General features: G+C 39.7%; 2 protein-coding genes across 2 annotated transcripts in view; one reads left to right on the top strand and one right to left on the bottom strand.

The window, feature by feature from the left end:
• The window catches only part of RGL1 (ral guanine nucleotide dissociation stimulator like 1), a 215,119-nt gene extending 189,542 nt beyond the window's left edge, over positions 1–25,577 (bottom strand). The window contains exon 1 of the mRNA XM_081113217.1: positions 25,164–25,577. The gene's annotated coding sequence lies outside the window, so the exon portion shown is untranslated. The remainder of the gene's footprint in view (positions 1–25,163) is intronic.
• Positions 16,385–17,497, top strand: APOBEC4 (apolipoprotein B mRNA editing enzyme catalytic polypeptide like 4; the record flags this gene model as incomplete). The annotated part of the gene is made up of 1 exon (XM_081113126.1): positions 16,385–17,497. The coding sequence occupies exon 1, from the start codon at positions 16,391–16,393 to the stop codon at positions 17,495–17,497; it is 1,107 nt and encodes a 368-aa protein (XP_080969252.1). The 5' UTR covers positions 16,385–16,390.
• Positions 25,578–25,656: the final 79 nt, after the last annotated feature.

Raw genomic sequence — 25,656 nt, 5'->3', positions numbered from 1 at the left:
TATAAATATAAATATAAATGTAAATATAAAAATATTTAAATCAAACATTGGTATACTTTCAGATTATAATTATAATTTACATGGAAAGAAACAAGGTTCTCCAAAGGAAAGACTCTGTCTTCAGCTGTGCTAAGGCAACTTGCCACTAACAGCCTAAGGGCAGGAGGGGCCAGGGGCAAATTATGGGTTTAGCCTTTCATCTCTATAATGTGCTAACGACCTGTATATAAAGGCTCTTCTGTCCACTTTGGGACTGAAGTCTCCCAGTCTTTCCACTTAAAAACGAGAAATGTCAATATGGCGAGTGTCCCAGCCCGGCCATTTCTGGAACTGTCTTGGGCTCGTAAAGGAGGGCTGACAGTGACAGGAGGCCTCTCGCCTCACCCTTGCAAATGCTCTCCTCTACTCCTGCTGTTGTTCCGATAAATAGCCAGTGTCAGGCCCGGGTCCTCACCTACTAAAAACTTCTCCAAAATCAAAAGCCTTAGGAAATCATCGTGCCCTTTCAAACATAACAACAGCTTCTTTTTAAAGAATCTTGCTCTTTTGAAAAGAGATTCAAAATAGCTTCGCAACTCACCAACAGTACAAGAAACATAGGTGATATAGAAAATCTCGTAAAGCTAGCATGGAGATTACCATTCAGCAATTCATTCATTTATTCCGTGACTGCAGCCATAGGCCATGAATGGCCCTCAAAGCTAATAATGCAGCAGGTGAACAGAGGAGCTGGGTCCCTGTCTTTACAGGGCCTACTGTTCAGTAACACAGAAATAATACTTTTTAATGTCGCCTGTCAGTCAACAGACAATAATATCACGTCAAATCCCTTTTGGAAGTAAGCCTGATATAAACCAATGAAAATTAAATTCACCGATCATGATATGGTGGCAGGAAAATTAGGATAAATGCTCCATTCGGTACTCACAAGAGTTCTCTGAACAGTTTTTACCAAACTCAGTTTTCTTACGAGGTCTCCAAGTAAAAGGGTGTATGGGCTAGACCAGCCACAACCCCACACAGATGGTTGTCTTTGGTATACAGGGAGATGGCTACTCACAATTAAGCAAATAAAAGTAAACCAAAGTACCATATTCTCAACTGTAAACTCCTCCTTTTGACAGAATCAGTAATTCAATGTCTAACCTTGATTAATACTATATATTCTTAACATGCAATAGAAAATCTTTCAAATTCACGTATTCAATAAACTGAGTGTTCTTTTAAATGAAGTGGAAAGTTAGAAGCTTTTTGTTAAGATCATCTGGGCATCTTAGAAATCTGAATCCTGAGTTGGACCCATTCCCACACTGTTATAAACCACACTACAAACTCCCAAATCAGGGGTAGAGTCCTCTGTGGAAAGATGAATCCAGAAAATAAACTGAAACCAGATTGCAGTTTGGCAACTTAAGTTCAGAAGACAGAGACTTGGAAACAGAAGAAAAAGAATAGAAATTGACATAATTCAGGTAGGTTGGAATTCAAAGTATTCTGGGACCTTGGCAACACAGACCAGCTGGAGCAAGACGAAGCCAAGACCAGGCCAGGCACAGTCCAGGGAAACGCATACTAGCTCCAGATGTCTGTCTGCCAGGTGGATGCTTGCAACCCCAATGCACCATGTCCAAAGACACAGCAAGCTCATACTTGGTTCGGGCAGACATTGGGAACAGGAGGATGAATTCAAGGGCAGGACAGAGCCATGAAGCTACAGACTCAGAGTCATGGCAAGACTTGTATTTTCAGCAATACTGTAATCTAAGTACATAGAAAAACCTAGAATTGGGGGGGGGGGGGGGGTAAAATATAACAAAGATTCAAAAATATAGCTGATTCACAGGGAAGTAAGGGAAATTCTAAAACCAAAACCGGAGAAGAACGTCAACACAGATATGTTACACTGGCTCTGACATTTAGGCTGTGTTGATACTGGTAAAGAAGCTTGGGATTTTATAGTCCTGTGGGAATAGATGACGAAGCCTTGGGTTTGCTCAATGTGACGTGGAACAAGTCCCTTCCAGCCCCCATAAACCCTCACATGGCTAGTCTCTCAGTAAAAAGAGATGACAAGGAAGCTGTCTATCTCAACATAGATGTTTGGGGGAGCACTCCCCAAGCAGAAGATTCAAATTTCCATTACCTAATTGAAGAGAGAGGAACTTCCAAACTCATTTTATAAGGCCAGCATTATCTTAATACCAAAGCCAGACCAGGACACTACAGGAAAAGAAAATTACAGGCCAGTATCCCTGATAAACATAGATGTGAAATTCTCAACAAAATACTAGCAAACCTGAATTCCAGAGCACATTAAAAAGGTCTGACACCATAATCAGGTGGGATTTATCCCTGGGATGCTAGGATGGTTCAATATACACAGATCAATAAATGTGATACACAATATTAACAGAATGAAGGATAAAAATCATATGATCATTTCAATAGATGCAGAAAAAGTATTTGACAAAATTCAACATCCTTTCATGATAAAACTCTCAACAAATTAGGTAGAGAAAGAATGCACCTCAACATAATAAAGGCCATATATGACAAGCCCTCAGCTAATATCATACTCAACAGTGAAGAGTTAAAGGCCTTTCTTCTAAGATCAGAAACAAAACAAGCATGCCCACTCTCCCCACTTCCATTCAACATAGTACTAGAAGTCCTAGACACAGCAATTAAGCAAGAAAAATAAGTAAAATATATCCAAATTGGAAGTGAAGAAGTAAAATTACCTCTGTTTGCAGATGACTATGATCTATATACAAAAGAACCTAAAGACTCTACACCAAAACCTATTATAACTAATAAATAAATTCAGTAAAATTACAAGTACAAGATCAGCATACATGACCTGGCTGGTTTGGCTCAGTAGATAGAGCATCAGCCTGCCAACAGAAGGGTCCAGGTTCGATTCCTGTCAAGGACACATATCTTGGTTGCAGGCTCCTCCCAGGCCCTGGTCCTGGTCGGGGTGCATGCAGGAGGCAACCAATCAATGTGTTTCTCTCACATCAATATTTCTCTCTGTCTTTCCCTCTCTTCCACTCTCTCTAAAAATCAATGGAAAAATATCCTCGGGTGAGGATTAAAAAATAATAATAAAATAAAAATATATTTAAAAAACAAACATACAAGTCATATGCATTTCTATACACTAACAACGAACTCTCTAAAGAAATTAAGAAAGCAATCCCATTTACAATACCATCAAAAACAATGAAATATTTAGGAATAAATTTTAACCAAGGAATTGAAAAACCTGGGCACGGAAAACCATAAGACAATGAAGCACGAAATTGAAGAAAACACAAGTAAGTGGCAAGATATCCCATGCTGTTAGATTGGAAGAATTAATATTGTTAAAATGTCGATACTACTCAAAGTGATCTATAAATTCAATGCAATCCCTATCAAAATTCCAATGGCATTTTTCATAGAAATAGAAAATGCTGTCCTAAAATTTGTATGGAACCAAAAAAGATCCTGAATATCCAAAGCCATCCATGACAGAAAATGAAGCTGGAGATATCACCCTTCCTGATTTCAAGCTATATTACAAAGCTGTAGTAATCAAAAGAGTGTGGTACTGGCACATAGAGCAATGGGACAGAATAGAAAGCTCAGAAATAAACCTCTGCATATACAGTCAACTAATCTTTGACAAGGACACCAGGAATTCACAGTAGGGGCGGATAGTCTCTTCAACAAGTAGTATTGGGAAAACTGAATATTCAGATGCAATGAACCTGGACCCCTAGTTTTCATAACTCATTAAAGTTAAGCCAAATAGATTAAAGACTTCACTATAAAACCTGAAACCATAAGACTCCTAAAAGAAAACATATAGGAAAAACTCCTTGACATTGGTCTTAGCAATAATTTTTGGGGGAAGAATACCAAAAGCACAGGCAACAAATGCTATCTATCTATCTCTTACATATACACATATATATAATGGAATACTATTCATCCATAAAAAACAGCATGATGAAACTGCAGGGCATTATGCCAAGTGAAATAAGCCAAACAGAGAAGGATAAATATTGCAAGGCATTATTTATATGTGGAATATATATTTTTAAGCTGATTTCATAGAAACAAAATAGAGTGGTGGTTATGAAGGGTTAGGGAAAGGGAGAAATAGGAAGATGTGGTCAAAGGGTACAAACTTATAAATCCTACAGATCTAATGTACAGCTATTAAAAATATGGGATTGTGTATTTGTTAATATGGTATTGTGTATTTGTTATATACATGAAAGTTGCTGAGAGTAGATCTTAAGCATTCTCACCACAAAAAAATAAAAATAAAAAAGTTAAATATGTAGGGTGCATTAAAATACTTGTTCTTAGTAATCATTCCACAATTTATACGTATATAAAACCATCCCATTTTATACTTTAACTATACACACTTATAGCTGTCAATTATTCCTCAAAAATGTTGCAGGAAAAACAAACAAAAAGAATCAAATTGGCTTTGTTGCGATTCTCTATTAAAAATATTTTTTTACTGTTAAAAAAAATTATATTACCTATGTAGTTCAGGAACCCAGACCTGAGAAATAGCTATGAAAGTGATCCAGGGCTGGAAACACACTCACGGTGCCTGTAAAAATTAAAGGCAAATTCTCTCTAGAGCAGTGATTCTCAGCCTTCACTCTGGAGCTTTAGAAACACTAATGCCTCAGTCTCACACCTGGAGGATCTGAGTTAACTGATCTGGGGCTCAACCTGCCGCCCTAATTTTTAAAAGCTCACTCGGTAGTTCTAATGTGCAGAAAAGACTGAGAACCTCCGCTCTAGAGAGACATGCTTCTGTGCAGGCCACACAGAATCCCCACCAAGCATGACTTCAAAAACAACACTTTACGGCACCCAAAGGGGCAATCCACCATCGGCAAGAGTAGGAGGAATAGCTGAAAGGAAAGTGAAGCCTCCAAGAACTTCAGCTAAGAGAATTATTTGTTGCAGACTATATGACAACATTGAAATAATTAAAGATTTTGTGAAAACCAAAAATACAAAAATGGAGGAGAATACAGACATAAAATAAAACTATAAAGGATAAATATATTCATTGATTTCAATAACTCAATAAGTGGGTTAAAGAGTAGATTAACAGATCTGTAGAGGAAAGTAGAGAACAAGATGATTGTCCCAGAGAAAATACCAGGAATACAGCACTGAGAGTTAAATAATGGCGTCTGTCAGTTGATTGAGCATCATCCTATGCACCAAAAGGTTGCAGGTTCAAATCCCGGCCAGGGCACACGCCCAGGTTTTGCTTTTGGTCCCCTGTTGGGATGCGTGCAGGAGGCAACCATCAATGTTTCTCTCTCTCCCTCTCCTTTACTCTCTCTGTAAAATCAATAAAAACGTATTTTTTTAAAAAAATGAATACTAGGAATCACAACAGGAGCTGAAAGCATCGATAACTTAAATATGAAATTTGTTGGTAAGCATGGTGACCTTGAAAATTAAAAGTCATAGCCAAAACTGGTTTAGCTCAGTGGATAGAGCGTCGGCCTGGGGACTGGAAGGTCCCAGGTTCGATTCCGGTCAAGAGCATGTACCTGGGTTGTGGGCACATCCCCAGTAGGAGATGTGCAGGAGGCAGCTGATCGATGTTTCTCTCTCATCGATGTTTCTAACTCTCTATCTCTCTCCCTTCCTCTCTGTAAAAAATCAATAAAATATGTTTAAAAAATAAATAAATAAATAAATATGTGCTTAGCACTTTATATTAAAAAAAAAAGTCATAGAATAAATGAGAAGGGTTAACATATACCTAATTGATGTTTCAAAAGAGAGAAATGTTTCAAGAGATAATGGCAATTTCTACTTGGAGGATTTTCAGAGCTCACCATATCCTCTACTGAGTCTAAGCCCATAATATTTTCTCTCAGCTTCCACATATTCTGTCTTAATTGAGGGACAAAATTGAACTAAACTCAGCTCAGCACTGATTTCAGCACTGTTAATGACTTCATTTGAAAGAGACTGGGACAAAAGGAGCTGAAAGCATCGATAACTTAAATATGAAATTTGTTGATAAGTGTGGTGACCTTGAACATGTATTGGGGATTAGTTATCTAAATGAAGAAACAGAAGTACTGCAGAATCCCATCCAATGTTCACTCCTTCTCCATCAGATGACAAGCTTGAAAGAAACTGGTTTTTCTAAAATTGATAAATACCTTTCACTGACAATACCAAGTGTTGACAAGGATGTGAGCAACTGGAATATCTTTCCATACCTTTATGTTGCTAATGGAAACATAAAATAACAAATAACGATTGAAAACAATTTGGCAGTGTTAAGGAGGAAGAAACGTTCCTCTACCCTTCTTTCAGCTGGTCTATTACTTAAACCTACATGACACAGATTAGATTAACAAGAGAAAATTACCAAATGTAATTACATACTCAGGTATGGGAACCTGACATACATGAGTGAGTCAGAGAGCCACATATATAAGAAGTTCAGAGACAGAGGTAAAAGGAGGGTATATGACATTCTGAGCGAAGGATAAGGTCAGGCGCCCTGGGGCTTCAGAGGGGAGGGAGGCTATTCACAGGATGATAAGAAGAGCAGATGTTCAGGAATGAGATGTGTTCCCTGCCCTCTACAAAGGTCATAAGAAGTTATCTCTGGTCATAATTCTTACTATGGGAAAGGCCCCTAATTCAAGTTCTTTAAGGGAGGTATAAAAAAGTTTCCTGTGATCCCGCGGGGTCTCAATCGCCTTCAGCTCAAAATAATTCAGATGCCGAAGTGACACAGCTTAGGGAGACCTGTTCGGAACCACCTGAAAAGTTCCTAGAAGGCGAGATGCATTTGCTATACAACCTAGCAATTCCAGTCCGAAGTATTTGTCCAAGAGAAATGGAAGCAGATGTCTACACAAAGACTTGCACACGCTCACAGGTTTTTCATCAGGGCCCCAAACTAGAAACAATACAAAAGTCCATGAACAGATGAATAGATAAATTATAGCACATCTATACAATGAAGTGTTATTCAATATTAAAAAGGGACAGACAACTGATAGATATAGTCGCATGGGTGAACCTCAAAAACATTATCCTGAGAAATAAGCGAAAAGTGCCAAAGTATACTAGTACTTTGTGATTCCATTTATGTGACACTTTGGAAAAAACACATGTAATCTACAGTAACAGCAAAAAGATAGCACTTCCCTAAGGCCATGTGGGAGGGTGATTCACGGGAAAGGGAGGGACCCAGGGGAAATCTGGGGTTGATGGAAATGTTCTACATTTTTATTGCAGTGGTGGTAACATGAGAACATACATTTGTCAAAACTCAAAACACTGTATGCTTAAAGTGGGTGTATTTTATAATATGTAAATTATACCTCATTGAAGTCGATGTTTTAATTCTTCCCTCTTGCCAGAAACATGTTCAGCTGTTTCCCCCGACATACTTATCATCTTATCATTTTTCTACATTTTCTTCTCTTTCTTGATTTTATCATTGTCTCACTTTTAAAATATTATTTTTCCCATTTATCTTAAGACTAGGTCACAAATTAGAAATTATTTTCTATTTGCTCAAAAAGTAGGATGTGATGGATGGATCACAGTATAAAGAAAAGGAGTTCTAACGTGCTCTGGGTTCAAATCCCAGCTCTACCAGTTACTAGCTATGTTATCTTGAATATTAAACACTCTTAACCTCAGTTTCCTTATCTGTAAAATGGAAATTGTAATAATACCCGGCTCTTCGGGATGTGAGGCATGTAAAATTTTTGGCACAGAGTAGGTATTCAGTAAATGTTCAGGGGGTTCAACAAATGATATTCTCATTTAAGTTCCTCACCATCTGTATAGAAGCTAGCTAGAGGAATTAACATAAATAAAATTTAGTTAATTTAGGAAGTAAAATCACTCTCTAATAGTGACTTAAGTGGGATAGAAGAAGGACATGAAAGCAGTATCACTCAAAGCTAAGTCTGAACCAGGGCCCAGCCATACTTGCTACCAGTGTGAGCAAGATAAGCACATAAAATAAGAGTAACGATTTAAAAATTTTTATAGAAATAGGAGATGACCCTGTATGATCTATATCAGAAAATGTGACTTAGAGTTTAAATCTTGTATAGAAGAAGGTTCTAGAATAGCTCACAGATTAAGGAGCTTCCGTCAGAACATAAAGCAACACACTGCTTCCTTCACTGAGAAAATCCTTCTATAAAAAAAAAAAAAAAAAAAAAAAGAGCCAGCTGAACTAAACAATGTGCTTCACAAAAATAGATAACTGTTGAAATGTAATTATGAAAAGTATACACATTTATCTGTTGAGCTAATTTTTTTAAAGGGCTCATGTTTTCTATGTATTTTTTGTTGCTTTTTTTCCCTATAAAATCATCTTCATTGAATTTTACAAAATTAGTGGTTTGGAAACTAAATTGGTTCTTCCCCTCCGATCGTTTGAAACCTTTTTTAGATTATTTATACCTTTGGGAATAAAGATGCTGCCTCCACCCTGCACTTTCCCTCAGCTTAAGTTAAGGAGTTAACTTTTGAGTGTAAACATCTGTTTTCGCTTCCCTAGGATAATGGGGGAAAACAACATGGAGAGATTCAAAGTCTGTGGTTTCAGCAAACTAGGGGTCATCCGCCAGTGTCCTTGCTGTTAAGGCTGTACTGCCACCCTGTGGCCATTCGGCTTATGACCCAAAGCTTCAAGCTCTGCCTTTCCCCTCAGCACTAACATTTATCTTACCCCATCTTTCCCGCGAAGTCCTTAGTGAGCTTCATGAAATCTACTGAGCTCTCTGCAGGTCTTTATTTTGTGATTGCTCCTTTTCATCAGTTTCATCTAGTTTGTTACTGCTACGTGAATTATACACACCAAAAGCTCAGGCATCAAAAACAGAAGTAGACAAGTGAGAATATATATGGGAATATATATACATAGCAAATGAAATTGAACATAGTGAAAAGGCAACCTACAGAACGGCAGAAAATATTTGCAAACAACATATCTGATAAGGGGTAAGAGCCAAGGTATATAAGGAACTCATACAACTCAATGGGGGGGGGGGGGAAAGCACACACACAAAAAACTGATTTAAAAAAGGGCAACAAATAGCTTGATTAGACATTGCTCAAAAGAAGACCTACAAATGGCCTACCGAGACACAAAACGGTGCTCAAGTATCACTAACCATGAGGGATGCAAATCAACACCACCATGAGATATCACCTCTCATCTGCAAGAGTGGCCAATGTAAAAAAGACAAAAGTATTGTTGAGGCCATGGAAAAGCAAACCCTTGTATACTGTTGGTGGGGATGTAACTGGTGAAGCCATTATGGAAAACAGTATGGCGTTTTCTCAAAAAATTTAAAACAGAACTACAATATGGTTTAGCAAGCCCACTTCCAGATATTTTCCCAAAAGAATTGTAATCAGGATCTCAAAGAGATATCTGCACTCCCATAGTCATTGCACCGTTATTCACAACAGTCAAGATATGGAAACAACCAAAATGACATTGACAGATGAATGGACCAAGCAAATGTGATATATACATACAATGGAATATTACTCAGCCTGGAAAAGAAAATCCTGCCATTTGCAACAACATGGATGAACCTGGAGAATATTATGCCAAGTGTAAAAACCAGTAACAGATAAAAACTGCATGATCTCATTTATATGTGGGGTTTAAAATAGTCATACTCATAGAAGCCTAGAGTAGAATGGTGGTTGCCAGGAGTTGGGGGGGAGGGGGAGTGGTATTGGTCAAAGGGTATAAAGTTTCAGTTATGCAAGATGAATACGTTCTGGAGACCTAATGTAGAGTATGATGACTACATTAACAATACTGTATTGAATACTTGAAATTTGCTAAGGGGTTAGATCTTACATGTTCACACACACACCCTAAAAAGACAACTCTATGAGGTGATGGATATGTTAGTTAGAATGATTGCTGTGATCATTTCACTATGTGTAAATATATCAGAAGATGTAGTTGTACACCTTAACAATATACAATTTTTATTTGGCAATTATACCTTAATAGAGCTATTTTTTTAATGGTGGCTACTTGGAGTTGCCTATACCTAAAATCACCCTAAAATGTAATTGGTAAAGATACTAGTGGATACAAGCTCATTTTTAAGTTAATAGTTTTAAATGGAATATCATTTATTAAGGTTAAATAAAAGGTGAACTTTGAGGATCAGCTTTTGGTTTAATATTTACAAGTTAATTGAGTTAAGAGATACATGAGATTGGAAGACGTGGGAACAGTAAAGGCGTGATCACTGCAAATGGTTGGGAAGGAGTGGGATGCAATAGAGTGAATGTGTACGAAAGAAAGCCTGAAGGAAAACGTAACGAAAAGTAACTAGCTGAGGAGTTAACAAATACACTAGAGAGCCTTAAAAAGCACGGAGATCGGGGGGGCGGGGGGCTGTGGGGGGATACGGCCACATATGTAATACCTTAATCAAGAAAGAAAGAAAAAGATAAAGGCACGGAGATCAACATAAAACAGCCAGGCTAGAAGGCGCCCTCTGGAGGAGAAAGGCCTGTTGCTTTTGTGGAGACTGGAGTCTGAGACAAGGAAGACTTGGTGAGGCTGCTGCAGGAAGCCTTCGAGGTGCTGCCGCCACCCGGGTGGGAATGTTCAGAGCAGGATACATACATAGTAGTGACCATCGCTCACTCGCTCACATGGCCTGAGGGAGAGCAAAGAGGGAATATCCAAGGGTGTAATCATGACGATCCACATGTCGAGTGTCCTAGGAGACGGTGTGGAGGTGAAGGGGGCAGGGAGAGAACAGACAGGGACGAGTGGCTCTCCCATCAGCCGCAGAAAAAGGGCCACAACTGTGTCTTCAACTGGAGGGAGCCACGCACATATCAATAGCAAGAGCCGCCCAGGGAACATGGAAGGGGAAGGAAACGGCTAGGCCAGCGATGGCGAACCTATGACACGCGTGTCAGAGGTGACACGCAAACTCATCTTTTTGGTTGATTTCTCCGTGTTAAATGGCATTTAAATATATAAAATAAATATCAAAAATATAAGTCTTTGTTTTACTATGGTTGCAAATATCAAAAAATTTCTATATGTGACACGGCACCAGAGTTAAGTTGGGGTTTTTCAAAATGCTGACACGCCGAGCTCCAAAGGTTCGCCATCACTGGGCTAGTACATACCAACCCAGGTTTGGACAAAATACAGAGCTCCCCCTCCGGGGACTGTTAGCAGAAAGTGCCTCCCTTTGGGGAAGTCAAGTCTCTGCTTCCTCTCACAGGTGCCTCCCTCCCTCTGAAGGGGAAGCCTTTTACGGAGGCCCTGGAGCCTCCACAGGCCACAGAACCAGCAAATCTTGTCCAGACACCAAGCCTGGAACCTATACTAGATCAGGACTAAGGTGCTGAGCAGCATGACCTCAGAACTTGACTCTAACAGCTTTGGGGGCGTGGGGGGTGGGGGGAGCCCAACAGTTCATTTAAGCAGTCAAATGTTACACTTTCATCCAGGCTGGAATATGTGTTCATGTGTATTTTCATCTTTGGAACAGGTGGTTTGAAATGCACATAAAGTACTAAGTGTCAGAGCTGTATCCTAGCAGTAGCTACTTTGCAAACGTTGCCATGGCACCAATTCAACAGGGTTCTTAGAAGCAGCCACACCTCAGCGAGTTCTTTCTAACTTGGGACAGCAAAGTTCAAGTGAACTAACAGACACACCGCAGCGTGAGAGAGTCCTGAACCGATACAGAAGGTGAATCTTTACAGTACAACCGTCGTCTGTAGCTATTTGAAACGGGGCCTCGAATTTAAAGAGGGGAAAAAAGAAGAAAATGAACCATCTCCCAGAACACCTGGAGTGCGATCCAAGCCTGGAGGCAAAATGACGGTAATTATAATTGCTAAGGTTTGTTTTTAGCTGCTAACAGATTGCGCACAGATTGGGAAAGGCAAACGCCCTTCTCCCATTACTCCAGTGCAAACTGTGCTTCAGCAGCACTCGCTAACCCTAGCTGGTGACAAGACAGCAGATTGTCTCATTTATGTTCAAGTAAGGCAAGCCGTCCTCCCACGGTCGCAGTCCAGGGGCCACTCACAACCGGATGACAGAGCTGGTTAGGCAGCTCTCTGCTCCTCACTGCCCACAGATCTGCGTTTGGAAGCACAGACAAACCAGAAGGAAAAGGACCAGGTGTGGACACAGACAATAGGGTGGTGAAGGCCTGGGGCAGGGGGCGGGGGCGGGCTAGAAGGGGTGAAGGGGGAGGGGGGGAGGGGAACATATGTAATACTTTCAACAATAAAGATTTAATTTATTTTTAATATATTTTTATTGTTGATAGTATTACAGAGATCTCCCATTCCCCTCTCCCTTTACCCCCTTCCTCCCAGCCCCTACCCACCCACCCCAGGTCTTCACTACCCTATTGCCTGTGTCCATGGGCTTATGCATATTAAGTACATAAGTCCTTTGGTTTATCTCCTCTCATCCCCCCAACTCCATATAAAGATTTACTTTTTAAAAAAAGAAAGAAAAGGACTAGGTTAGTGATGGCAAACCTTTTGAGCTCGGCATGTCAGCATTTTGAAAAACCCTAACTTAACTCTGGTGCTGTGTCACATATAGACATTTTTTGATATTTGCAACCATAGTAAAACAAAGATTTATATGTTTGATATTTATTTTATATACTTAAGTGCCATTTAACAAAGAAAAATCAACCAAAAAGATGAGTTCGCGTGTCACCTCTGACATGCATGTCATAGGTTCACCATCACTGGACTAGGTGATAGGGACACAGGATGCTGGAAAACAAGTCAGCCGACCCACCTGTGACCAATCCAGGTTCCTGAGGTAGGTCCTGGGCTAAGCAGAGCCTGTCTCTGCCTGATGAGGGCAGAATGAAAGGACAGACACCAAAAGGTAACAATACAAGACAGTCTGTGCTCAATGGCTAATTGATATGAACCACCAATTGTGCCAGAGTTCAAAGGGGCCAGGAGTTCTCTCCTGCTCCCCTTGAGATGAGAGAGATCAAAGAACAATCCCAAACGAAGACTGGAAAAGTGAAGACCTCGCCAGTAGGGAGTCAGGGTCGGGTGACACCGAAGCGTTGGCTATGAGCAAGAAGGAGACTCCAGAGCTCCCTCCATTACCCAGGAAGGCCGCCAGCCCTCAGGCCTGCTCGCAGAGAGTCATGATGCGCCATCGCCATCCGCTGCTAGCACAGCACAGGAGAGGGAGAGTGCAAAGGAGGGAGTGCTGGGGTTTCCAGGCCGCCTTTATCTCAAAAGACACAAAGACCCCTGTGTCCCGAAAGGGTCACGCTGAGACCATTATATAGAGTTAACTCCACTCACCGCCCCCCCTTCCCTGACCCCCCCAAAAAAGCAGAAAGGGGCCTCTTGGTACAGCTTCCATAATATTTTAGCCAAATCAATCTGTAAGTTTTCTATGGGTGACTTGAAATTATAATTTGAGTAGTAACCCGGATATCAGGTGTGCCACCCAATGGCAGGCCAGATCCAGGGCACAAGAGTCAAAAGAGAGAGAGACTTTGGCCTTGGTTTCAGCACGTTTGGATATTCAGAGAGACCCAGGCCCATGGGTAAGACCGAGAGAGCAGGGATGCTGGGAGAAAACAGCGCTCAGGATCAGGGTAAGATGGTGCCAGGTCCCAGGTGGCCCGCCTGCTGCCAAGGGTTAAGCAGAAAGAGTCCAGGGCCCCGAGGGAAAGCTGTGCAAAGTCAAGGAAGCCTCAGGGCAGGGATTCCGTTTCAGCAGGAAATGCAATGCTCAGGAGGAAACTGAGGCAACCCCCCAATCCTGCGGACTAAGATGACATGACAGAGGTTAGGTCGTTAGGAGGAGTCTGGAGTATGACGGGTGTGAGACCAGCCATTAGGATGATGGTGGCATGAGTAAAGTCACATTCCATCTAGAGCTGGATTGAGGCCCTAAAATATTTTCTGCCCAAGATGCGATTATACAAGGAACTCTGCAGGTTTCAGCCTGGAGATCAAATACAGCGCTGACTGAGGGGATCTGGGAATGTAATTCTCCTCCTAGGAAGTGATGTGAGAGAGTTTGATCTAGTCATATGACTTCTAGTGATCTACATTAAAGAAAAGAGTCAGATATATGAACGATTTATTTAAAGAAATATTCATCAAAGTGTTACTTATAATAACAACAAGAGACAAGAACCTGAATGCTACAGTTATGTAATAAGACACTAATTAGGCGTGGACAGTGTGCTTTTTGAAGAATTTTAATAATATAGGAAAATGTTCATGACACAATACTAAGTGAAAAAGCAAAATATAGCCGAAACCGGTTTGGCTCAGTGGATAGAGCGTCAGCCTGCGGACTGAAAGGTCCCAGGTTCGATTCCAGTCAAGGGCATGTACCTGGGTTGCGGGCACATCCCCAGTGGGAGATGTGCAGGAGGCAGCTGATCGATGTTTCTCTCTCATAGATGTTTCTAACTTTCTATCTCTCTCCCTTCCTCTCTGTGAAAAATCAATAAAATATATTTTTTTAAAAAAGCAAAATATAAAACATGGTTTTATTTATGTTGGCATAACAAGCACACATAGCAAAAAGACTGGGGGACTAGAGCTGTCAATGGCAATGGAAATGGAAACTGATACAAACTGGCATGAGTTTTTATTTTTCCTTTATGCATCCGTATTATAAAAACTCTACAAGAAACATGCAATACTTATATAATAAAAAGTTATTTTACAATATTTTAAAACTATATTATAATGCCTATGTTGTTGTTTTGGAATAATGATAACTGAAGAAATAGTTTTAAAGGAAAAATAATTACTTAAAGATCTTAACAGTTCAGTTTTAACATCCCAGAAACTATCTCAAATATCCTAAGAACCCTATTGCTTTTAGAATAGTAAAGTTTCCAAATTACTCTAACAAGACCCACCCACTGGAAATAAAACTCTCAAGTGTTGATGAATGCATATCCATGACCCAAAGAATACTCACCTGGCACTTCTACAAGAAGTCTCTAGCAAGTAAATAGATTCCATGATCATATTCCCAAAAGGATAACTACTTCCAACATACTGTCAACTAGAGGCCCAGTGCATGAAATTCATGCACTGGGGGTGGCCCTCAGCCCAGCCTGTGCCCTCTCACAGTCTGGGAACCCTCGAGAGATGTCTAAGCAGGCAGTCGGACATCCTTAGCGCCACCATGGAGGCGGGACAGGCTCCCACCACAGCTGCTGCACTCGCCAGCTATGAACCCAGCTCAGGGCTTCTGGCTGAGCAGCACTCCCTCTGTGGGAGCACACTGACCACCAGAGGGCAGCTCCTGCATTGAGCATCTGACCCCTGGTGGTCAGTGCACATCATAGCCACTGGTAGTTTCACCTTCCAGTCGATTTACATATTAGCCTTTTATTATATAGGATGATTAGAAGAAATAGCTGATTTGAGACACAAGCACATGCAACACCTCTACATGATATGCTAGTCAAACTTTTTGACTCAAGGGCCACATGGGTTCTTAAACTGGACTGGAGGGCCGGAACAAAAGCAGGGATGGAGTGTTTGTGTGAACTAATATAAATTCAAAGTAAACATCATTACATAAAAGGGTACGGGTCTTTTTTTTCAGTAGTTTTATTCATTTCAAATGGGCCGGATCTGGCCCGCGGGCCGTAGTTTGCCCACGGCTGTGCTAGACACTATCATATTCAGAAAAGAGACAAAGAACATTACAAACAAATGTAAAACCCCTGTTTATTTCTTTGGACTTTCCTAAACAAGAATCAGCTAGATAACCCTAGGACTTGTACTATTACTATTAAGAGTAAGTGTTTAATGAAACCTTACTATGTGTTGGGCCCATAATAAAGGATTGCATCTTTATCTATCATTCAATTCTCAAGATAACCTTATGGGGTAGGAACTATTCTGAGCCTCATTTTACAGACAAGGAAGCTCCCAGATGTTAAATAACTTGCCAAAAATCACTAAGCTGGTAAGTGGCAGGGCCCTGATTTGCAACGAGTCTGTTTCTATAACTTGCACCGTTAACCCATTTGCTCTACTGCCTCAGAATCTACAAAAGAGATAATGTATAAAGCCTTTCTCTTTTGCCTCCTCCCCTCCTTAGGAGTCTCAATAAAGCTGAATCCTGAGCTTTCTAATCTATGGATATATATCATTATCCTTTAGACTCAAAATGCTACCATGGTTATCACACCAGCTGCTTTAAAGAAAAATATGACTCAGTAAATTAATGCGCTGTCTTTAGTTCTTCCTGCACTGGTTTTACATATATTCTCTCTTCCTTGTTTAGGATTCCAGCTAGGAGACGACAAAACTAGCAATGGAGCCATTATATGAGGAATACCTAGCAAATCGTGGGACAATAGTAAAACCTTATTACTGGCTAAGCTTCTCTCTAGAGTGCGCTAACTGTCCTTACCATATTCGGACAGGCGAAGAAGCAAGAGTTTCCCACACAGAATTTTATCAGATTTTTGGATTCCCTTATGGACCCACCTATCCTCAAACAAAGCACCTCACGTTTTATGAACTGAAAACTTCTACTGGAGGCCTGGTGCAAAAGGGCCACGCGAGCAGTTGCACGACGAACAATACCCATCCAGAATCGATGCTGTTTGAGACGAACGGTTATTTCGACTGGGCCGTATACAACAACGACGGCATCCGGCACATCATTCTGTACTCCAACCGCTCCCCCTGTAATGAAGCTGACCACTGCTGCATCAGCAAGATGTACAATTTCCTGACGACGTACCCAGACGTCACTCTTAGCATCTACTTCTCTCAGCTCTACCATACTGACCCTGACTTTCCTGCCGCGGCCTGGAACCGCGAAGCTCTCCGGAGCCTAGCGAGTCTCTGGCCCAAGGTCACTTTGAGCCCAATAAGTGGTGGCATCTGGCATTTCCTCCTCAACAACTTTGTGAGCGGTGTCTTGGGATCAACTGTTTTCCAACCCATTTTAACTGGGAGAGCACTGGCAGACAGGCACAATGCATATGAGATCCATGCCATCACAGGAGTGAAACCTTACTTCACTGATGTTCTGCCCCAGGCAAAGCAGGAGCCGAATGTAACAGCTCAGGCAGCTTTAGAAAGCTACCCTTTCGTCAGTGCCTTTCCTGGACAGTCTCCGCCAGTGGCAAGTGGACAATCACCACACAGTCTGACATCGGGCCTCAGGGTTCCTGTCGTGTTTGTGCTGGTGCCTTTCCGAGACCTACCACCAATCCAGGTGGGTCAAAGCCCATATAAGCCCTGGAATGTGGTGAGGCATTTAAATATGCCTCAGATGTCACCCCAGGAAACCAAGGACCTCCGAAGGCCTCTCATGGCAATGCCCGTGGAGACGATGGAATTCACAGAACAGTCTGGAAGTAGCAGCAAGGCAGATGACAAGAAGAAGAAAAAGAAAGGGAAGAAATAAAATGGACATTCCTGCAACGTAAGACCAAAACAGCTAACGGAAGACTTAGAAGATAGCCAGCAAGAATCTGGAAACTTTCTCTCTTAGGTATGATCCAAGATGGAGCTAAACTGATACACTATAGGCAAAACCTGAATTATTTACCAGCTTAACTATTATAAAGCTACACTATTTTAAATATAATTCAAAATGTTTCCATAAGCAACTTATTATCTTTCCTTTATTTTTGAAAATGACAGTATCCAAGTGGAGCCATGAGTACCTTGTTAATATTTTGGAGTAAAAAAGAAAATGTTATTCCGGTCTACCCATATCATCTTTCCACTGAAAATGCTGGTGGACCAAATAGCTTCCTAAATTGGTTTTAGTATAAAGATTTACTATAAAGTTGGAAAACAGCCTGAAGTTACTGATACTCAGTACTGTTTGCAAAAGCAAACCAGTGATTTTCCATTAATTGTTCATTGTGGACAGAAGCTTTCTTTTCTTTTTCTAAAGTGGTTCAAAATAGTTCTGTGTGTGAGGAAAAAGCTCTTTTGCTAATTGATTAGCTATCGCTACAAAAACTGATTTTTGAAATGTAGCCACGCGCTGGGTTGATCTTTCCCAGCCCAGACCTCTGCCTCCTGAGTGGATGAGAGAGGCAGGTGACACATGAGACTCTCCAAGGTTCCTCCCCTCACACACCATGTAATAGCCAAGCCCCTCCCACTGGCTTCCAAAGCTACTCCTCTACCTTCCTGTTGCCCTGTCTCATCAGCAAGATTGTAAATTCCTATAGGTCCAGCGCTGTCTCTTTCACTTATTTAGTTTCCCTTTAGGATCTAGCACAATATCCCAGGCAAAATAGGGGTAGCAAGGCTGTGAATCTACATCCCAGAACTTTACCAATCCCTGCTCCCCAACATGTCTTCTCCATTCCAGCCAAGTGGACATCCTTTTTGTTGTTGTTAGCATCCATTCCTCCTCCTCTGACATAGCCCCAGTGCATAATTGGTCCTAGTTCCCTTTTTTCTGGCCACTTCTTTTTCACCAGTGCATATCTATACCTTGTCTCAAACTCTTGTTCAAAACACACTTCTAGGAGGGCTCTTTGACTAACCCTCTGAGCATGTGCATTAAACCACATTTGCTGCCTCACTTCCCTCTTAAAAGAAAAGAAAAATGTTTAAAATAGGAATGTCTGTTATAATTAAAATAAATAAAAAAATTTTAAAGTAATTTCTATTGTTAACCTGAAATTTTTTATAGACTTATTGGAATATAATTATTTTTTGAATATATATTAATTGTTATTTAAAGAGATACTTTTAAAGTTTAGTAGATCACAAAACCATGTCGACAATTTGGGGTGTAGAGTTTAAAAAAATAAAAAAAAGACCCCAACATGACAAATGCAGCATCTCTGATCACTATCAGAGTAGATCCAAATGGGCGACTCCGCTAATGGCGTCAGCAAGTCTGGAAGGCCGGGGAGCAGCTCTGAAGCTAGTTGCCATGGGGGAGACCTGCCCAAAATGTTTAACTCACAAAATGGAATGCTATTCATCTGTGGACTCCTCAAAAAAAAAAGTAGATCCAATTCGTTGCCCAGAAATCTAGCTCTAAAGTGGTGAAGAAGACCACAATATCAATCAAGCTACAAAGGATTCAGTTAGAAACGCAGTCTGAAACTTATGATGAAGTTGTATTTCAAATGTGAACCTGGATACCAAGTATATAACAAAAGGAGAGATGTTGCAAGAACTATAGAAAAGAAAAGTGCTTGGGGGCAGTTAAACCTTGTACTAGTTAGATCAGGAAGACAATGTTACTGAGAGATCTAAGACACTGATTAGGGTGGGGGAGGGAATCATTACGTTGGTACATTTAATATGGTCCAGGGTTTGGCTCTCAGTTTTGTAAGTTCAGCTCCCACTTAGTCAATACAGAGAGAATGGATTTATTAATCAAGGGCAGACCTAGATTAACAGAGCTCCCAAGAATGACACGTAAAAGCAGAAAGCTAATGTACTAATTTCCAGTGAGACTTACAACTGGACATGCAACCACATATTCAAGTTGTCCAGCCTATGCCGCTTTACCGTGCAGATAAACTACATGAGGAGCTACTGTAATTAGAAGTTTACTTTGAGGGTTAGAAGAGCTCATTAAGTGATTCAAATATTTAGTGCTTTCAGTCTCTGCTTCCCAGGGTTAAGCATCTGCCACTTGAAATGAAATGGTGTGATATACACAAGGGCACCTGTCCATGGACAGTATTTACTAGTAGGTGGGCCCAGAATGTTCATCAAGCTACAATTTAATCCTGCTGGCCTGTTGTTACATCTCTTTTTTTGATTCTTAGTACATGCAAACCAAAATGTTTAACTCACAAAATGAAATGTTATTCATCTTATTTCCAAGAGTTTAAGGAAAGCTGCATGTTAACCTCTACTAATTAAAATTTTTAAAATAATATTATTACTATCTAACATTTACTGAGAGCTACATGTCATTTTTCTAAGTATTTACATGTATAACTCATTTAATCCAACCATCCTACTAGGTAGGTCTTTCAAATATGAACCTGGTATATAACAAAGAGAGAAATGCTGCCAGAACTATCGAAAAGTGTTCAGGCAGTTAAATTCTTGTACTGATTAGATATGACTAGGGCTAGGAAGAAGAACGTTAGACAAGTCATGAGTCCAAGCCAATATGGTCAAGCCTTAAACAAGAGACTGTTACGAGAGAGCATAAAGACACATGGCCCTAGGCAAGTAGCTTCTATTTCCTTGTCTGTAAAACAAGAGACATGAGCAAGATCTTTAGGTTCCTTTCAGCTCTACCTGCTCTAAGATGACATTTATCAGAGCAAGAGTTCCATGAAGTGATTAACAACACAAGCTTCAAGATCTGACTGTCCTGTTTCCCATACCTGTCTGCTACCAGCTAGTTATCATTGGCTGAGATACCTAATCTCTCTGAGCCTTAATTTTCTCGTTCATAAAATGGGAACACTTAATTCCTAGGCCCTACAGCTACTCTGAGGATTAACCAGTTAACCGCCAAGATATCTTGAATTTCATTTAAAAAGGTCCGCTGCTTACGGGGTACAAATGATTAAATTATGTAAGTACAGTAAAGAGCTTGCTAACCAAGTGTCTAAGAAACAATAAACACTCATCAAGTGGTTGCTATTATTAATAAAATATTATTAGGATGATAGAAAAGGATAGGAATTGTAAGATCTTTCAAATTCTATCAAAACTAGCTAGTCTGAGATGACTATTTTCTATAAGAAGTAAAAGTATGTTTCTAGAATTTGTGACAATCAGGTTAGGAGAAAAAATGTTGATTTTAATATTTTGCTTAAATATTTAATAGTAGCAATGAGAAAGGCCATTGATCCATGGTCATAGAAGAAACTAAAATAATTATGAGAAAATATTTTTTGCAACTTCTTGTCAATAAATTGTCAATCTAGATGAAATGCATGATTTACTAGGAAAATATAACTTCTAAATTTGACAAAAAGAAGAAGAAAGCCAAAAAAATTGATAATCACAGAAGATAAATATGATCAAAGATCTACCTCTAAAAATATTAGCAAGCCCAGATAATTTTGTGAGCACATTCTATAACTTTCAAAGAAATAATAGCATAGAAACTTTCTATTATTCAAACTATTCTAGAGTACTGAAAAAAAAAAAGGTGGAAATCTTCTCAATTCATCTTATAAAGCTAGACTAACCCTAGCATCAAAACCGCACAAAGAAATAAAATTATGAACCAATATGACTTATACATATAGATTCTGAAATCATATAACAAAATAAATACTACTTGAATTTACCAAACAATTAAAATAGTAACCAAATAGAGTTTATTCTAGAAATGTGGGGATGGTTCATTACAGAAAAATATAGAAATATAATTCATTACATTCATAAATTAAAAGATCAAAAACGACATGATTTTTATCATTAGAGCCTCCCAAAAAGCATTTGATAATTTCCATCATCATGCCTAAAGATCATGAAGCAACAGAAAATATAAATGGGTAAAATACCAAAGACATTTCCATTACAACAGAAACAAAGAAGAGAAGGCCACTGTTCCCCAATTTTTTAATTTTTTTTGAGAATCTAGCTAATGCAATAAGATAAGAAAAATAAAAGTGATGTAAATATTGGAAAAGAAAATATAAATTCTTATTATCTCAAATATTATGCTTGTATATTGTGACAAGAAATGTAAGCTTAAAACAACTGTTAGCATTAATAACAGAGCCCAGTAGCGGAAAGGAATATGGAATAAGTAAATTTTTAAATCCATAGCTTCCTTTTACATTATCATAAGCAGGTAAAAAAAGTAGAGATATAGTCCCATTCACAAAAATGTTTAACACACACGATTTATTCTTTCATTTAGCACTAAAATTTTTTCCTGATACAGGAGTACAGATTTAAGTGTTTTAGTCTTTGAAGTACTGATATATAAAGAAATAAAGGTCTCACTGTAAAATAGTCCATCCTATTACTCTACCTCAATGTGTAGTCATAAAATTATGTAAAGCTAAAATTAATCACAAAGAAAAAACTTGATGTTTTGAAGGTTGGTGGTTTCAACACAGAACCAGTTCATTTGATATTAAGTAGTCATTAAACCATAATATAGTCTATAGGTAATATGCTAAAAAAAAAAAAAAAAGTATTTATCTATTGTAGTAATGATGTTGCTAGAGAATCATGAAGTTAAATCATCATTAAATCACCAGAACTGAAATGTATTTATTTTCTATTTATAACACATGTTTGACATATTTGATTAACATTGAGTTCACTGCCATTTCAAACAATCATCCTGCCACGCTGCAGGATTTGAGGCCTTGGTTTCTTAAGTATTCAGTGGCAAGTCTGGGGAAAAGAAGCACAATGTAGGTAAGAGTACTTGGATTAAAATATATGAAAGGAAAAACCTATTATAGGATAATTTTATCAAAATACTCTCTAACTAAAATGATCTTTTGCTGTTTGCATCATCACAGAAATAAAAAGCTTATATACTCTCATGCGGCATTAACCTCAAAATTCTGATTCAGTCTTACTTTAGTAATGAACCAAACCAAGTTATTCGCACAATAAAAAAAAATGTCTTAAACCCCATGGATCCTTTATGTCAAGGATAAGCATTTCTTTGGAAAATTAAAATAGGGAGAATACTATTATGTACAAGGAATGAAGTGCCATGATTAACATAAGAAATTTGTAATTTGCAAGGAAGTGGAATAATGTATATTTTCTAATGAAAAGATAATTAAAGACGGGTTTCTTCGCATACACAGAAATTTCCTTAATGCTTTAGGGAGATAATTAAGATGTTCATTAAAAAATATTCAATCTCACCCTGGCCAGTTTGGCTCTGTGGTTGGAGCATTGGCCTGAGAACAGATGGGTTCTGTTCAATTCCAGGTCAAGGGCACTTGCCTGGGTTGCAGGTTCGATCCCTAAGCACGAGTGGGAGGTAACCAATTGAGGTGTGTCTCTCCAGTGGATGTCAATCTTTCCCCTCCCCTTCTTTCCCCGCCCCTGCCCTCTCTCCTCCTCCTCCCTTTCTTCCACACTCTAAAAAATCAATGAAAAAATATCCTTGGATCCTCAGGTGAGGTTTAAAAAAAAACCCAACCCTCAATCTCTATATATGATTCCAAAATTATTTTGTCAGGTTATTAATTCATTAAATAGAAATGTTGGGTACCTACTATGTACAAGGTATTTAGTGTGAGACAATAAAAAACACTGCATTGGAAAAGCACATTTTTTTGGCATTATTACATCTTAAATGTAATATACATCATGTGGCTGAGAATTAATTGTATTTAACACAGAGCAAAATTCTGAGCAATCAAAAACAATTATACCCTTGAGCAACTCGATTTTTTAAATTACCCTCACTATTCCCTTAAGTTGATTTCTACTCCATAACTCTTCCCCAGTTCTAAAATGAGATAAGAAGGAAATTTCCTAAGTAACACCTAACACAAAAGAATAGAAATGTAAGAGAAGGGATGTATTAGCTCTTTAATCCTTGTTTCCATTTGCTCTCAATAGTGCTTCTAATGTTCAATTTTTCTCTTCAAAAATATATTGATTTAGAAGCATCAAACCAGTATATTGCTTAGCCCTTACTAAAGTTAGCAAAAAATTGAAACTGAAAAAAAGAATATTAAAAATACTTATTCTAAGTTATATAATGTCATTCACCATAGTAATGATCTGATTCTTTGGAATAAGACTTTTTAAAATAAAGATCACCAACAGGTAGAAAATTTCCCTTTGCTGTCTTAAGACAATCATTGGGGGAGTTCTTACCAGCATGTTTGTTCATTAACTTGAACGTTAATTTAAAGAAATGTTGCTTTGTCACCTCAATATTTTTTAGAAAATTTAATTGGGAAAAGAAAAAGGCCACATTACTTCTTCCTCCCTAGAAAAGAAAATGCATTCCTGAAGGGTCTCTGTCTCTATTTATTTCTCTCTCTCTCTCTCTCTCTCTCTCTCTCTCTCTCTCTCCATATATATATATATATATATATATACACACACACACACATATGTACATACATATATATATACGGATATATGTGCAACAAATATTTGACATTGACATCTTTTCTTTTTACTGGTTCATTATTCTCCGTGTGATTCTCAAACTACCATGCCTTTCACATTTTATTCACTTCATCAAGGAATAATTGAGTACCTGAATGTATTGAGTACCTTCCAGACCCAAAGGAAGATACAAAAGAAATATGACAGCCTCTGCCCTCCAGTATCCTCCCATCTCTTCCAGGCGGCGAGGTGAACACACAGTATCATAAAGCAATTTACATGAATAGTGCCAAAATCAATGCACAGGTACCATGCATTTCATATTTATGTAGCATTTCAGAGCTGCAGAAACACTTCCCTGTACTTAACCCTCAGGACAATCCTGCTACATACACATTGTTAACCGCACTTTCCCAGTGAAGAATCTGAGAGAAGTTTAATCGCCGTCCCTCAATCAAATCGACCAAGTGAGAGTGTCAAGACTCAAGCCAGGATTTACTAATTCTAAGCCCAGTGCTTTTCATTATACTCAGTACAGGAAACCAAGGGTGGGGATCCTGAACAGGGCAACAGCTGGCCTTCTGCTAGAGGTGGAATTAAACCACACCCGATAGGATGTCAGGAAAGCATAAAGACACCTGAGTGTCCAGCCAAATGTCCAAGTTAATTTTGTTGTGAAAATATTTATACGTCCTTGTTATCCATGCAGCACAACTTACCATTTCCTCAGTTTTAGTGCCTTTCCCTCCTCAGTAAGAGCTTTGCGCTCAGAAATGGGGATGTCAAATAAAATAAAAGGCTGGCCTAAAGGGATCATACAAATCCGAAATCACAAATGTAAACCTTAAAGACCTGGTTTCCACTCATTCTTACACATTGAGTTCGCCCTCAGAACCGGAGAACGTAACTCGCCCATATCATTGCTTTTCTAGCATTCTCGCTCCAAGTAACTACTTACTTAAAATGTCAGTGACCGACCCTACCGCACAAACCACAGGTTCACCCCAGTTTTGCCACCTGACCCCAGGCCCTGCGCAGACACTTCCCCTCCCTCCCAATGGATACGATACCTAATTCAGGTTCTGCAGGTGCCGCCGCGGTGCTGTCATCAGCACCAACGGATAAAACGCGACCTTTGGACTCCGTCCTTGGTACCTCCCGCTGGGCACGCAGCGCAGTCCCAACCCGGGAAAGGGGCTCTCGGCCCAGGCACGCAGCCGCGGGCAGCGCAAGGTCCGAAGCAATGTCTCCGACAAGCAGAAGGATGCTGGGCGCCCGGGCGTGCATCACTGCGCCCCATACTCCTGCCAACTGCAGGGCACTTGGTCTGACAGCCAGCCCATCCCACCTCACAGGCAAGTCCGGCCCAGCCGGACCTGACGCAGGACCCGGATGAAGCTCGTTGGCGGCAGCGGCGGCGACAGCAAAAAACAAGGCCACCCGCGCCCAGTGTCCATCGCCGCCAACCTGAGACCTCCGAGACTGGACCGCAGAGAAGCGTTTCTATGGAAACCCCGAGGGGTCACGTGACTCGGTTGCACGCCCAATTGCTTCTTAGCTCTG

This window comes from Myotis nattereri, assembly GCF_964212035.1.
Source record: "Myotis nattereri genome assembly, chromosome: 18".
NCBI lineage: Eukaryota > Metazoa > Chordata > Mammalia > Chiroptera > Vespertilionidae > Myotis > Myotis nattereri.
The sequence above is the reverse complement of the archived record's forward strand: the minus strand, read 5'-3'. Positions and strand labels throughout refer to the sequence as shown.